This window comes from Trachypithecus francoisi, unplaced genomic scaffold (genome assembly GCF_009764315.1).
Source record: "Trachypithecus francoisi isolate TF-2019V2 unplaced genomic scaffold, Tfra_2.0 Contig01474, whole genome shotgun sequence".
Classification (NCBI taxonomy): domain Eukaryota; kingdom Metazoa; phylum Chordata; class Mammalia; order Primates; family Cercopithecidae; genus Trachypithecus; species Trachypithecus francoisi.
Genome location: NW_022681435.1, coordinates 5,157,801 through 5,172,577, shown reverse-complemented (window position 1 = coordinate 5,172,577; position 14,777 = coordinate 5,157,801). Strand labels below are relative to the sequence as shown.

The 14,777-nt window shown below is 38.4% G+C and overlaps 1 protein-coding gene across 3 annotated transcripts in view; it reads left to right on the top strand.

Moving 5' to 3' along the window:
- Window positions 1-2,032: 2,032 nt before the first annotated feature.
- Window positions 2,033-14,777, top strand: part of LMAN1 (lectin, mannose binding 1) — a 34,194-nt gene continuing 21,449 nt past the window's right edge. For all 3 annotated transcript variants that reach the window (XM_033238818.1, XM_033238810.1, XM_033238826.1), the window contains exons 1-7: window positions 2,033-2,952; window positions 6,163-6,317; window positions 6,401-6,508; window positions 7,243-7,304; window positions 8,531-8,630; window positions 12,607-12,730; window positions 14,241-14,299. In XM_033238818.1, the coding sequence (XP_033094709.1) occupies window positions 2,739-2,952; window positions 6,163-6,317; window positions 6,401-6,508; window positions 7,243-7,304; window positions 8,531-8,630; window positions 12,607-12,730; window positions 14,241-14,299 (822 nt within the window). In that variant the 5' untranslated portion in view covers window positions 2,033-2,738. The remainder of the gene's footprint in view (window positions 2,953-6,162; window positions 6,318-6,400; window positions 6,509-7,242; window positions 7,305-8,530; window positions 8,631-12,606; window positions 12,731-14,240; window positions 14,300-14,777) is intronic.

Below are 14,777 nucleotides of genomic sequence, written 5' to 3'. Positions count from 1 at the left end.
ATTCACTGGCCCAGAGTTCCTGGGACCTAGAGTAAAAGCATTCTGATCCTTGAAACTTCAGTTTGCCAGGCCCAGTTTCTCAATTTCACCATTTGTAAAACCGTCTTATCTAACTCAAACCGGAAAGCTCTCAGTTCTGAAGGAAAAATGCTATGAAATTTAAAGTTTAACAACTTAGACAAGACAACAAGCAAGATTCCCAAACATGACACACAAAAAACCCTTACGGGGGAAAATAGTAAATTGAGCTATATTAAAATTGTAAGTATCTATTCATTAAAAGACAACATTAAGAGAGTGAAAAGTCATCCCACTAAGTGGGTGCAAATATTCACTGTATGTATATATCCAAGCAGGGACAGGTATTCAGAATAAAGAGTTTCTACAAGTTAACAAAAAAAAGACAGCTGAAGCCCTCACATGCTGCTCATGGGAGTGTAAATGAGCACAACCACTGAGAAATTGGCAGCATCTGCTATGACCCAGCAACTCTATGCCTAGGTATATACCCAACAGAAATGTGTGGTTTTTAAAAAAAGAACATCTGGGTGCTGGTTGCATGGGATGTATTCATTTTGGGAAAAATTCACTGAGTTACATTCTTAGGGCTTGCATAGTTTTCTTTATATAATATGCTTCAATAAAAAAAGTTTTGTTTTTTTTTTTAAAAAAAGAAACAGCTTCACAGGGCGCACTGGCTCACGTCTGTAATCCCAGCACTTTGGGAGGCCGAGGCGGGTGGATCACGAGGTCAGGAGCTCGAGACCATCCTGGCTAACATGGTGAAACCCCGTCTCTACTAAAAATACAAAAAAAATTTAGCCAGGTGTGGTGGCGGGCGCCTGTAGTCCCAGCTACTTGGGAGGCTGAGGTAGGAGAATGGCATGAGGCGGAGCTTGTAGTGAGCCGAGATGACGCCACTGCCCCCCAGCCTGGTGACAGAGCGAGACTCCGCATCAAAAAAAAAAAAAAAGCTTCACCGAACATAGTTACATTTATGGTTCAGCAAAATTACAAATATTTACTTGTATTATGCTTGAAATTCAGGTCTCTCGTGAGTCCAAACCATGAGTAATGAATTAGAAAATACTTAATATACATAATGTTTAACATAAAATGGTTCTTAAGATTGAAGGTTTTAATGATAGAATGGCTGGAATTGAAACCTATCTCTGCCACTTACTGTGTGACACTGGGCAAATTATTTAATCTTTCTATGCTTGTTTCCTCATCTGTAAATGGAAATATTAATGGCATCTACCTTAGAGGGCTGCTGTCAGCATTCCGTAAGTTAAGTTACGTTGAAAGCTTAGTGCAGTTACTGACACACAGAAAGCACTCAGTGTTTGCCATTTTTATTAACATTAATGTTTGTTTAACAAATATTCACGGATTCTTTACTCTGTGCAAGGCATAGAGCTGGTTGACAGAGCAATGAGAGAACCAAAGAAAAGAAAATGATTAAATCCTATGGGTTTAAAACCCTGGAGAGTCCAGGGCAATGACCCACATACAATATACAGTGGATAAATATTTGTTACTGCCGCTGCTGAGATAGCAGTAAGTATTGTACTTTCATTTAAATTACATATCGAGACTAGCAGGTAGAAAGCCTTAAATCCATATTCAACTTGAAGGTTTTATTTGAGCACTAGAAAGAGATTTAACAGTAATGGTCCATAAGTCTGAAGATGGAAAACTGGGAAGTTAATGAAAAATAAGTTTAAGTAATATGGGTATTTAGTCCCTAGGGCTAGTATGGCGTTCATGTAGCCCACACGAACAGAGCTAGTGAAATAAAGAGCCATGTGTAAAAACAATATAAATCATACTGCTGTTTCTTGGACTTGAAAAACTCACCATGACACATTTTTGAAAAATAAAACTTTGACCATGAATATTTTGACGATATATTTTCCTAAGCAAAGGAAAGAAGGGTCCCTTTAAAATACAGAACGTATTCACTGAGTGGAAGACCGATCCTCTCTCAAATGTCCAGGTTCTATAGACGCCTGGGTCCACAGCACATTATCCCTCTCACCAAAACCAAACCAAACTCAGTTTCATTTGGATGCACTATTGCCATGGTTTCAAAATTTGGAAAGCTCTTGGAATTAAATTTTGAGATGTAAAGGTTAGCTGACAAATTCACAGAAACCCTCTTTCCGACAAAAACTCATAAATCCTAAGGCATCCTACAAACCCCGTGGGTCCTAGTTTGAAATGCTCTAACACAGGTTGGTGGAGCTCAGTGGGCTGGGACCGTAAGCATTCGGGATTGTGCCACTGAAAAACTGATGTCACATCAAAAGGAACGCCTTTCTTCTAATATACTGAAAAGGTTTTGTACAGGCTGGGTCCACAAGTCTTAGGGCTAGCCAATTCCTGCTCCCAGATAGTCTAAGAAGCCAGAGAAAGCTCCCTGCAGGTAAAGACCCATCGGCGCCCTCCCGCACACTCTGCCGCGCTGGAAGGGAAGGTTGAAGTCCTTTCCCCGCCCCCGGGGAAGGTAGGCGGGGACTAAGGACCGCACCGCCCCAGACCCACCCCCTGTGCGTGGCCCCGCCCACAGTTGCTCCTGGCCTTGCGGCCGCGCGGAAACCGGAGGCCGGGGGCGGGGCTCACCCCTTGCCCTTGGGGGTCCCCCGGGCTCCACCAATCAGCGAGCGCCCTGTTGGCCATCCGCGGCCATCCGCGCCCCTCCCTCTCCCGCCCTCCTCCGCGTCCCAGAATCCAAGATGGCGGGATCCAGGCGAAGGGGTCTCCAGGCCAGAGTTCGGCCGCTGTTCTGCGCCTTGCTGCTGTCACTCAGTCGCTTCGTCGGGGGCGACGGCATGGGAGGAGACCCCGCGGCCGGGTTGCCACATCGCCGATTCGAATACAAATACAGCTTCAAGGGGCCGCACCTGGTGCAGAGCGACGGGACCGTGCCCTTCTGGGCCCACGCGGGGAGTAAGCCGAGGCAGAGGGATGGGGGCCGGGTTCCTCCCTGCCTTCCGCCGCCTCTTCGCCTTTCATCCGCGGCGACACTGGTGTGCTGAGGTTCCCGTTCCAACCGCTGCACACCATATGCGCTGTGGAGGGGACCCTCTTGGCATCCCCTCCGCCGGGTCCCAGGTTCCCTCCGCTTTTCCCCGAGTCTTTCCCTCACCCATTCTGTTCTCTTCTTCCCGCCTGCTGTCTTCCCTTCTTTGATCTCGTCGGTACTTTCCGTTTGATCTAGAGGTGTTTGGTTACCTCTTACACTTCCTAGCACTCAAACTCGCTTCTAGGTATCATGTTTCACAACGCCACGTCTCTGGGAGAAATGTGCCCTACCCCCGGTCACCCTAACCTGAGACATGTTCTAGAAGCCCCCTTACTTCCTTTCCCGCTCCCCTCCCCCGCCCCCCATCCGCTCTTTCTTTTCTCCGGTGTTAGCAATGGTTAATGCTTCGCTTGAACCCCATGCCCACTGACGGCTCCTGAGATGGCATATATTGGTATTAGAGTAATTTTTAAGTCTTTGTATGTCAGAAGACATTTTTACACTGTTGGAACTACACGTTTTCCTCTCAGTGACTTGGTGTGGTCTTTGATCTTTTCTCTTGTAGTAACACATTATGTAACTTTTTAGGAGAAGGGATGTATTTTTAGGGATTGATTCTGAACCTGAGACTAAGAATAGCATTACATTTTCAGCCCTTTAAAAGAACTGGAAACATTGAAATAATCTCTTGGGTTCATATTTTATTCACTGTCAGTGTTTGGCACTCTTGTAGCTAAGAGAGCCTTGCTAGAGCATTTACTTATGTGGAAGGAAACATATCTGCACTTTTTAGTGCTGATGTGTCACTGCTGACTAAGGAGTCAATCGTAGCACTTGGCATGACATAAGCTCTGTTCAGTGACCATCAGATACACCCTTTGAACAAATGGCAAATGCCTTTATATGAGATGAGGAGCTCTGGCAGTTTGAATTCTATCTTTGTGTGTGATTAAGTAATCTTTTGTATAATAAGGTTTCTATACATCATTTTAGATTATCCGGTGCTTGAAACAAAATGTTTCATTTCTAGAAAGTAATTACTGAATAGGAAGCACCCTTTTAGGAAGGGCTGTTTCTCTCAAATTAATGTATAATTAAAAGGTACAGATTTCAATTTGACTTAATGACCAAGTCATTAAGTAGTTTAAGTAGAGTGCAGTTATTTTGTTACTCAGCAGTCATTTATTATGTGCCCATGCCGCAAGGGTGTATTACTGGGCATTTGTTATCAAGGTATCTCTATTCTTGATACACAAAGGTGATGCAGATGTTATCAAACACAAGTTTTTGGAGTTTTTGTTTCTATTTGTGGAATGATGATGAATTATTCAGTAGTGTTGATAGATTTGTTCACAGATTTTCACTTCTACACGTCTCCATTGCCTGCCTGTTCTTCTATCCCTTTGCTTTTTCTCTCACATACACTACATTAGCCAATTAGGAATGTTAATCAATTAGTCAAATGAGTTACCTTGACTTCCTTTACAGAGCCATAACCAGCTAATCTATTCTGCTGCAGAAATGTCAAGATAATGTACCAGTAAATTAAAGCTGTGTGGCTCGAATGAATTTGAAACAAAGTATTAGTATTTTAGCCATGATTTATCTGGCTACTGGCTTTGGGAATCCCTGCTATGGACATCCCTTGCTTTCACTGTCACTGTAGTTTTTACATAAGCGTCACTGTAACTACATTGATCATTTTGTTCTTTTCATTTTGCTCTGCAATTCGTTACTTCAAAAAGCTTAAAAGTAGAGAAATTTAAGATCTAGTTTAAACACAGCCCTTTACCTTCAACCCCAAGTTAAGACCAAATCTATGGTGTTTCTCTTTCTTACCTTGAATGTTCGTTTAGTACACATCCTTAGGCCCTTAAGGGCGAAAAATGATAATTTGTAACCCTTTATAGCTCTCAGAGCTCTTTCACTTTCATTCTCTGATTTGATCCTTAGTAGGCAAGGCGGGAGTTATCTGGTTTATAGATGAAAAACTGATATTCAGAAAGGTTAAGGTTTTTGAAAAAGGATACATAAGTAGTAAGTGTCAGTGAAGTTGAACTCAAATCTAGGTCTTCTGATTCTGTGTTCAGTCTCTTTCCATGATGGCCACACCCCCATCCTTTGAATGTTTGAAAGTAACGGTGAGCAAACAGTGACTGATCCTACTAAAGTATCTCAGCTTTCCTTCTGGTCAATTTTTTCCTACCTGTAAAGTGATATTACAGTTACAGTTGTTGTATTTCCCAGCATGAGTTTCAGAATTAGTTAATATCTGAGAGCTAGAATTGTTCAAATTTTAAGTCTGATAGGCCTTTAGTAATTACCTAGTCTAATAATAGGAGAAATAGCTAACATTTATTGAAACATTTAAAGCTACTTACATAGGCACTTAAATACTTATGAGGCTGTTCAAGAAATGGAGTAACTTGCCTGCATATCAAACAACTGGTAAGTAGTAGAGCTGGGGCTTGAACCTAGCCTGGAGAGGTAAACCACCGTTTTAGGGATCACTATTTTCTTTGAGAATCTGCTGAAGAATTGCTTATTGAAGTTCACTTGACCCTCTTCATGGAAGAATGTATATAAGTACAGTATTTTGCATATAACTTTTAGGGTGTTTATGGAAGTGATTGAGCCTAGCTCCTTCGTTTTACAGGTAAACATATGGTGAACCCAAGAGAGTAAGAGAATTATTTGCTCAAAGTCACACAGCTGAACTGAGACTAGGAACAAGTCTTTTGATTCCTAGTGGTATGTTCTCTTCACGCTGTTTGAGCTTTCTAACCTTTGTAAATTAGTAAAATACATTGCAGCTTTTTTAAAAGTACAAATTTTTAAGGTTTAAAAAAGAATATTATGAGATTCAGATAGTTTGCCTTAAAGTCATAATTCCCTTTCTCCCACCCACTGTCCCTGGAATTTGTAGTGTATGAGTGTAGCTTTATGTATTTATTTTTATAAGGGAGGTGTTAGCCCTAAACTTTTAAAGTTGAAGCTGTTAACATGAAATTTTTTCCTAATAATTATTGTACAGGTTACTAAGTCTCTGTAGGTATATTTAGCAGTTTGGAAATGATTCATTGAGTTTTACCTAATTATAACTTATAGCTTTTCTTCCCTGATTTCTGTTCTAGATGCTATTCCAAGTTCAGATCAAATTCGAGTGGCACCATCTTTAAAAAGCCAAAGAGGCTCAGTGTGGACAAAGGCAAAAGCAGCCTTTGAGAACTGGGAAGTTGAGGTGACATTTCGAGTGACCGGAAGAGGTCGAATTGGAGCTGATGGCCTAGTATGATCATTTCTTTAACTTAGAAAATGTATATAAATGCATATACCACTAGCCTGTAACTGTTCCCTATTATATATTTTCAGGCAATTTGGTATACAGAAAATCAAGGCTTGGAGGGCCCTGTGTTTGGATCAGCTGATCTGTGGAATGGTGTTGGAATATTTTTTGATTCTTTTGACAATGATGGAAAGGTATATTTATTGTCAGGACTGTTACCCACTTTAATATGTCTACCAACAGAGTTAGGCTGTGAGAAATAATAGCTTATTTAATGCTTTCATCAGTTTCATAGTACAGAACTCCCCAAGCTATATGGTAAATATGATAATTAGTCTTTATATAGCTGGAAATTTATCAGTTTAATTTACATGTGCATGATTTTTTGTACATCAGCTTGAGGGCATACTAGAGCCCTCAGTCTCAACTTTGCAGTGACCCTTGCTCCCATGGCCCTATTTAATGGATGAATACAATTCTGTAGACGTAGGTGGGGAAAACAGTAGTGCTTAGAAGACTCTTACCAGTTTATTTACATAAGAACATCCAAATGCATGACTATTGCTAGCTCACATATTCATATCTGGTCATATGTTAATCATTGTTTTTGATTGGGCCTATTTTTCTGATGATCTCTCCTAAAACAGTTAAGATCAAAATGTACTTACATATTGGAAACATTAGCTTGTGGCTTAGCAGCCTTAAGGTTGATGATCTTCCCATCAGCTGGTTGTTTCTCTATTAATTTTCAGGGGTAATTGTTAGCGATTTAAAGAACTTTAGTAATTCCTTGAGTGCCAAGGCCAGGTTATTTTAAAAATTTGAGTCCTAGAAGCTTAGATATGTAAGTCACTTCATAGTACATCAAGAATGATGTAGAATGCTTTGATTAAAGACATTTTAAAAAATATGTTTTCTTTATTTTTAGAAAAATAATCCTGCTATAGTAATTATAGGCAACAATGGACAAATCCATTATGACCATCAAAAGTGAGTGTGTATTTTTTACGTTACTCTTGATTTCAGCTTCTTTTTGGAATCCTTATGAAATATATTGTTTCAAATCTGAACACTTTCCAAATGAAAAAATACTCCTTTTTCTTGAGACATATTTTGTAACTTGGTAGAAAGGTTTTATTTTATTTGGTTGTGTTCTAAAGTTCTATCTGTGGACCATCTCAGATTCAAATATAGTATATGTTTTTAATTTAACCTCAAATTATTTAATATTATACCTTTGAAACTTATTTGATATTATACTTTTGAAAGTTTATAGACTGTTCCTGGCTCTCATTGATGCCACTGATCATGCATTTTTGTCTTCATTAAAAGGGATCTTTAAAAAAATAAAGTTGAGCCTTGATTATTAAGGCTGATGATTAAGCAATTTATGCCATCTTATTTAACTTCAATATTGCATTATTTAAAGACTCAGTGGTTTGCAGAGATTCTAAGTATTCTAAGTCAACCCTCTGTATTTATGTGTTCCGTATCTGGATTCAACCAACTGCAGATCAAAAATAATACAAATTATTTTGTATATGCAACAAGATTACAAATTTTGAAATACAATATAACAACTATTTATGGAGCATTTACATCGTATTAGGTGTGATAAGTAATCTAGAGATGATTTAAAGTATACCCGAGGATGTGCGCAAGTTATATGTAAATACTATGCCATTTTATATAAGGGACTTCAGCATCTGAGGATTTTGGTATCCACAGGGGTCCTGGAACCAATGCCCTGTGGATGCTGAAGGATGACTGTATATTTATAATGTATATAAATTAGGTATGTACATTTTTTATTTTCACGTGTTTGTTGTATAGGAAATAGCTTTTAGCCAGCGAACTGTAAGAAAGATGACTTATCCATACTGTTTTTCTGCCTTAGTGAGTTTCAGCCCTGGTAGTTCATCATAACTCCCTATGGAATTATTTAAAATGGAGGTGCCTAGGCCACCTCCTTTTGATTCTGCTTCCATTGATTTGGAGTGGAATCTACGTGTTAAAAGCCTAGTGGGTGATTCATGTTTTTGCCCTAGGGTAGAGATTCACTGCCTTAGTCTCATGTAGTCTCATGTAGTCTTTTGAGTAAATAAAATAAAATAACTCAAGACTTTTTCATAACTTGATATTATTTTAATCTTCCTGAATTTTTAAATATTGAAAAGCTGAGTGTCTTCTTCGTTTTCGTTTCTCTTATACTATAGTGATGGTGCTAGTCAAGCTTTAGCAAGTTGCCAGAGGGACTTTCGTAATAAACCGTATCCTGTCCGAGCAAAGATTATCTATTACCAGAAAACATTGACAGTAAGTAACATTGATTTAGAGAGAATCAAATAAACAGTGTTATAGTATGACTTTCCATGTTGAATTTTTGATAGAAATTAAATGCACTTAAATTTGGATATTGCTTACATACTCATCATTGTTACTCTAAGAGAGCAGAAGAGTGGTCATCTGTTGTAAACCCCTGATGGTAGGTTTCCATTTAGTCAGTAAATGTTTAAGCACCCTACTGTATAGCACATGTGAGAGATACATATATCGATCGATCGATCGATTGATCGATCGATAGATAGATAATCTCCAAGCCTTCAGGATATAAATATGAGTAAGACAGACAGACTTTCTCCCCAGAGAGCTTATAGCCTAACAGAGGACACACATATGTAGCATTCCTATGCTGTGTGATAAATGCTACGTTGCAGACACTGTCAGGCGGTCCTGTGGTTAGAATCCTGTAACTGCCAGGTGGAGGTCGGGAAGGGCAGGAACATTTTCTCAGAGTTGAGCTGTGCCATACAAGGAGATCAGGAAGTTCCTGGGTAGGGGGAAGAAGGTGTGTGTGTGTGCGTGCGCGCGCAAGTGAGTGGGTGTACTCCAAGCATAGAAAGCAGGCACAGGCACTTGAGAGAACTTGAAATATTTTGGAAAGACATGTAGTTTGGTATGGCTGGGAGATAGAAGAGATCAGTGAGCAGTGAGGTTGAAAGGTTGGCAGTAACAGGCCTTGCACAACTTCCTGTAGTTTATCCTATAAGAAACTTTTAAAAACGTTTAAAGGGTTTTAAAGAGGAAGTGAAATGATCAGATTTGCGATTTAGAAAGATGACTTAGGTCCCAGTATTCTTAGTACCTGTTTTCTTGGGGTTGGGGGTGAACACAGTTGTTGAGTCAAGGATAGTTCCTGAATCTAGCCAGTTGGACAGCTAATTGGTACTATTTACTAGCAAAGAAGCAGCACATTTGTTTGTGTTTTATCTGTTTGGGGGAAGAATGGGAAATCAGAGGGTTGTTAATGAGTTTAGTTGTAGATAAATTGAGGTTAGGATAATATATAGGTGGAGATATCTGACTGGCAATTATGATAACTAAGATCACTATGCCTTGTAAACTTTGCTTTTTAAAGATGCCATCAATACCTGGTTATATAATACTTAAAAGCAAAAAAATATAGTGTATGAATTTTTCTTTCACCTAAATCATGAGCTTAGCCTTACACTCCTGGGTCTAAAACTCTGAGATTAGTTCTTTGGAAAACTATATTGGTTCAGTCTTAATTCTAAGCTAATTTAGAGATCTTAGAATAGAGCAAGTATTCAGTCTATTATGATTAACTTGGGTTTTAATTCCACTGTAATTATTCACCCTGTACAGTTTCATTAGAGTCATCAGTAAGTCTTGCTTACCTGCATGTGGCAAAGCCCAGACATCAAGCATGGTGGGTGCAGACTGCCCATGTGACCCAACACCATGAGGCTGTGAGCCTTGGCAGCACTCCAGAACAATAACCTTGCAAAATGTGCTCACCAAAAAGGGTTCCACAATTGGATGAGATTGGGCACTACTCTGCATATTAGCACATTAAAGATTTCTTTATGAGGGATCCTTTGTAAAGAAGGGATAAATAAACCTTTATTAAACCTCACGTTTCCCAGACTGACTTAACTATGGAATTCTTTTTCACCTAATATCTATGAGTAGTCATGGAGCTAGTGTTTTCACCTAATATCTATGAGTGATCATGGAACTAGTGTTTTCACCTAATATCTATGAGTGATCTTGGAGCTAGTGTTTTCACCTAATATCTGTGAGTGGTCATGGAGCTAGTGTTTTCACCTAATATCTGTGAGTGATCATGGAGCTAGTGTTTTCACCTAGTATCTATGAGTGATCTTGGAGCTAGTGTTTTCACCTAATATCTATGAGTGATCATGGAGCTAGTGTTTTTACCTAATATATATGAGTGATCTTGGAGCTAGTGTTTTCACCTAATATCTATGAGTGATCATGGAGCTAGTGTTTTCACCTAATATCTGTGAGTGATCATGGAGCTAGTGTTTTCAAGTGCACGTTTTGAAGAGACTGGCTGGACACCTGACTGCTACTTATTGGTTCTTGCCTCTGTGCATTTGCTCAGTCTGGTAGTAATTCCTTTTCTTTCTACTTGGTAAAGTCATACTCAGCTTTGAGCACACGAATTCGGATCCCTTTTCCATCAGATTTCCTAAACAGCTCATAATGATCTGTCTCTCCTAAACTCTTATTTTTTTTCTCTAATGCTTATTTGGCCTTGAGGTGTGTTGTATTGACTTGCTTATTAACTATATGTATGTCTCTTCTTATCAATATGATTGTAAACGTCTCACAATAGGCATTATATCCTATATTTCTTCTAGTTCCTAATATTGTACCCATGTTAAGTACTCAAGAAGTGTTTATTTTAATGAGTACTTTCACCCTAGCTTGTCCCAGTTGTTTTCACATTGGAGAGGAAAACAAAGTAAGAGGAGGTTGGAAGCAATAAGTGCTGTTGGTGGGGGAAACACAGTCAAAGCAAGAGATCTTCAATATTGCAAGTATAGTCTTTAACAATGGTTTGAAACCATAAGGTGAATAAGGAAGGTTATTGATGATTCATAAAGAAGTATTAATCAGCAGACAGTTTGTACGGCTTTCAGTTACAGTCCTTCCTAACATTCCTGCTAACTCAGAGTAGAATGAAATGTGTTACGTCCTTTAAAAAAAAAAATTGAAACTAGACAATGAAGACTTCTGATGGATTTTCAGTTTGTTAGAAATCAAGGAAAAAAATACTGAACAATTGGAGGATTTTAATATCGTAATTTGAATGTAATAACCCACAGTCTTTTTAAGACTCAAAGGCAAATAACTTCCTGATTGTTGATTCTAATTTAAAAGGCTCTGTGGTGGAGGACCAGTTGTAAATGATGTAAAATGAAATAGGAATATTACTAAACAGAGGAAACAAATATTAATATGAACCAAATTCTAAATGATCTTTTAAAATTAATTATTTTAAACTACTTTTTAGTTCACATTTCCATCCTACAGTATATAGAGAGTAACTCTTCATATTGACAGATTTTATTCTCTTGCTGAAAATTTGAACAGAATACTATAACATTTTGCCTCTGTGACTGAATCTGAAGTCTCTGACAAAATTTTGACTCTAGAAGTAATGACACAAGTGACCTTACTCTGGTGCCATGGGCCTACTCCTTCTGCATTCACCCTGAACCTCAGTGACTGTTGTTTAGGGTGGGACTTGTGAGAGGGTTATTAGAAGTGAAATGTATTGAAGAAGCTGAACCACTGCTTGACTGGGATAATGAGAAAAGCATTCATGTGTCAGATGGTCCAGTGCTTGCCTAGGATTCTAAGATTCTGCCAAGAAATTTAGGGTCATTCCTTCAAATATACATTTTGCAGAGTAGAAACATACATCTTTTTAGTTTTTTCCTTCTCTGCCTTGTCAGTGTGACTTCTGTCACTTTTGCTCTCTGCTAACCCGTGACAGTCCAGTTACCTCATTAATTTCATTCAGAGGAGCTCACTACTTGTTGAGACAATCTGTTTAATTTTCAACCAGCAGCAGATAAAATTGTAAATTTAACCTCTTGGTTTTAGCTGTCACTGGGATCTGAAAACAAGTCTGATCCCTCTACTGCATGAACCATTCCAAGAGAGGAATGGTGACTCCCTAGGTCTTCTTGAGAGAAGGCGAACCATACTCCATTTTAGAAAGGTTTTCATAGAAAGTTATCAGATTTTTCTCTCTTTAAACTTTTGACACATAGTGGGGCAAAAATTTTTTTAGGTAAAATGTATTGTATATTGACACCAAGTAAAAAACATTATTTAAAACAACCCTTTGTAATTAATGAAATAAAATTGAATAGTATTAGTCATAAAATGGATTAATTGAAATTTATTTTCTAATGTCTTTTGTAAAAGCTGTAGCTATGATATATCTTTCTAGGTAATGATCAATAATGGCTTTACACCAGATAAAAATGATTATGAATTTTGTGCCAAAGTGGAAAATATGATTATCCCTGCACAAGGGCATTTTGGAATATCTGCTGCAACTGGAGGTCTTGCAGGTAAATCTTGCAGTCTGATAATATTAAAAGTTTGTGAATTGTGTTTTATTGGGAATAGTGTATTAGGGATATGTAGACTTGTTTATACTAATAACTTTTTAAGACTGTTTGGAACCTTCCCATTGCCTGCTGTGCCAGTCTTTTGGTCTGTTGAGATTGCTTATTTTCTACTTATATTGTTCTGTAGGTGTACAGTTAACTGGGGCTGTATACAAGTGTGTAAATTAGAGCATCAGTTTGGGTGCTATTTTATAGTGAAGGAGATATATTTAAAGTAAAGGCTATCAAAGTCAGCAGGCTTAAAGGCTGCAGATCAAACCACATGACAATTAACTAAAATGGCAATCTTGGCTAGTCACATCCACAAAAAGGTTAATTGCCAAGTGTTTTAGGATCCTGAGCATTGTCACATCACATATAAATGAATTTGGCAACCTAAGGAAAGGTTATTTGGCGCCTAAACTTTAAACAAAAACATAGTTACCATTTTTTTCCACATACGGTGACAAATTACCATTCAATGTCAATGCCATTTTATGTTTATATGATATATTGTAGTTTTAAATATTTTCAAATACATGGATTGTTCCAGACAACCCAGAGAAGAAGGGAGGGAAGAGCATTTTTTCCATATTTTAGAAGGACTTGCCAAATTTTAGGGTGAAAGAAATTTCTGAAGATAGTATGGCCAATTAGTGGTCAGCCCCAGGCAGGACTCGGCCTGGATTTCTGACTCCAGGTTCAGTGCCCTATTACATAACACAGTTTCTTAATCTGCACTACAGTATTATAGTTTTCTTTTTAATCTGTCTACATCTCTAGGTTCCATAAAAACAGTACAAAGCATAAAGATTGCTGTACACTTGATATTAATTGCTCTTGATTGGTGGATGCGACTAGCCAGGATTGGTATTTTAGTTAAGAGTTAGGAGATTTGATTTGCTGAGCTGGTGCTTTTGGCTTAAACAGCTTGAATTTGATTTTTTGATACGATTTTAGGTAAGATAAAATTATTAATATCTTCCACGTGAGAGAAACAAATAAGAAAGTAAGACAAAAAGTGGTATGCACTCTAAGAAAGGTTCAGAGACATATAGGTACTGGCAGTATGTGGAGACCAGGATTTTGTCTCGTTTGTCTGGGACATTGTCCATGAAGGAGATGTGTGGGAAACCATGGAGGATCTTGGTACCAGAATAAGGAGTTTGGACTTCTTTTGACCCTTCATTTGTTTGTTCATTGATTAAACATCTGTTATATGTTAAGCATTGCAAAATGTTCTGATTTAGGGTTTAAGAAAGTGAGTTTTGGATTATTTCTAATATAAATCAGGTGAATTTTTGTCTCTAAGCTCACAGAGTGCCATTGCCCTTACCAAATTGGAGCTAATTTTTGTTAATTCCCTCCCTGGTTATTGTTATTTAAAGCAATAAATATTGATAAAATACATTTACAATGATAAAAGTAATCTCCTATGGAACTTTTTCAGACTTTTTTTTTTAATTTGTAGATGACCATGATGTCCTTTCTTTTCTGACTTTCCAGTTGACTGAACCTGGAAAAGAGCCGGTAATTATACACATTTTTTCAAAAACTTTATCAGTTTAGTGGTTTTGCCTTTTAGCTGAATGTTTGGGAAGACTAACTTCGGTTTGGATCGTTTCTACCAGTTACTGCTATATGGTCTTGTGCAAGTGACTGAACCTCTGTAACTCTTCATTTCTTAATTGCTAAAACAGAGATGTTTGTACTGGCCACCTCAAGATACTGAAGGATTGAGACAGTGCACTTACAGCAAGTGTTCAGTAAATGGTAGTGGTTATGATTAGAGGCAAGAGTAGGCTGGGTGCAGTGGCTCATGCCTGTAATCCTAGCACTTTGGGAGGCTGAGATGGGCAGATCACCTGAGGTCAGGAGTTTGAGACCAGCCTGACCAACATGGTGAAACCCCTGTCTCTACTAAGAAATACAAAATTAGCCGGGCATGGTGGTGCACACCTGTAGTTCCAGCTGCTCAGGAGGCTGAGGCTGGAGAATCGCTTGAACC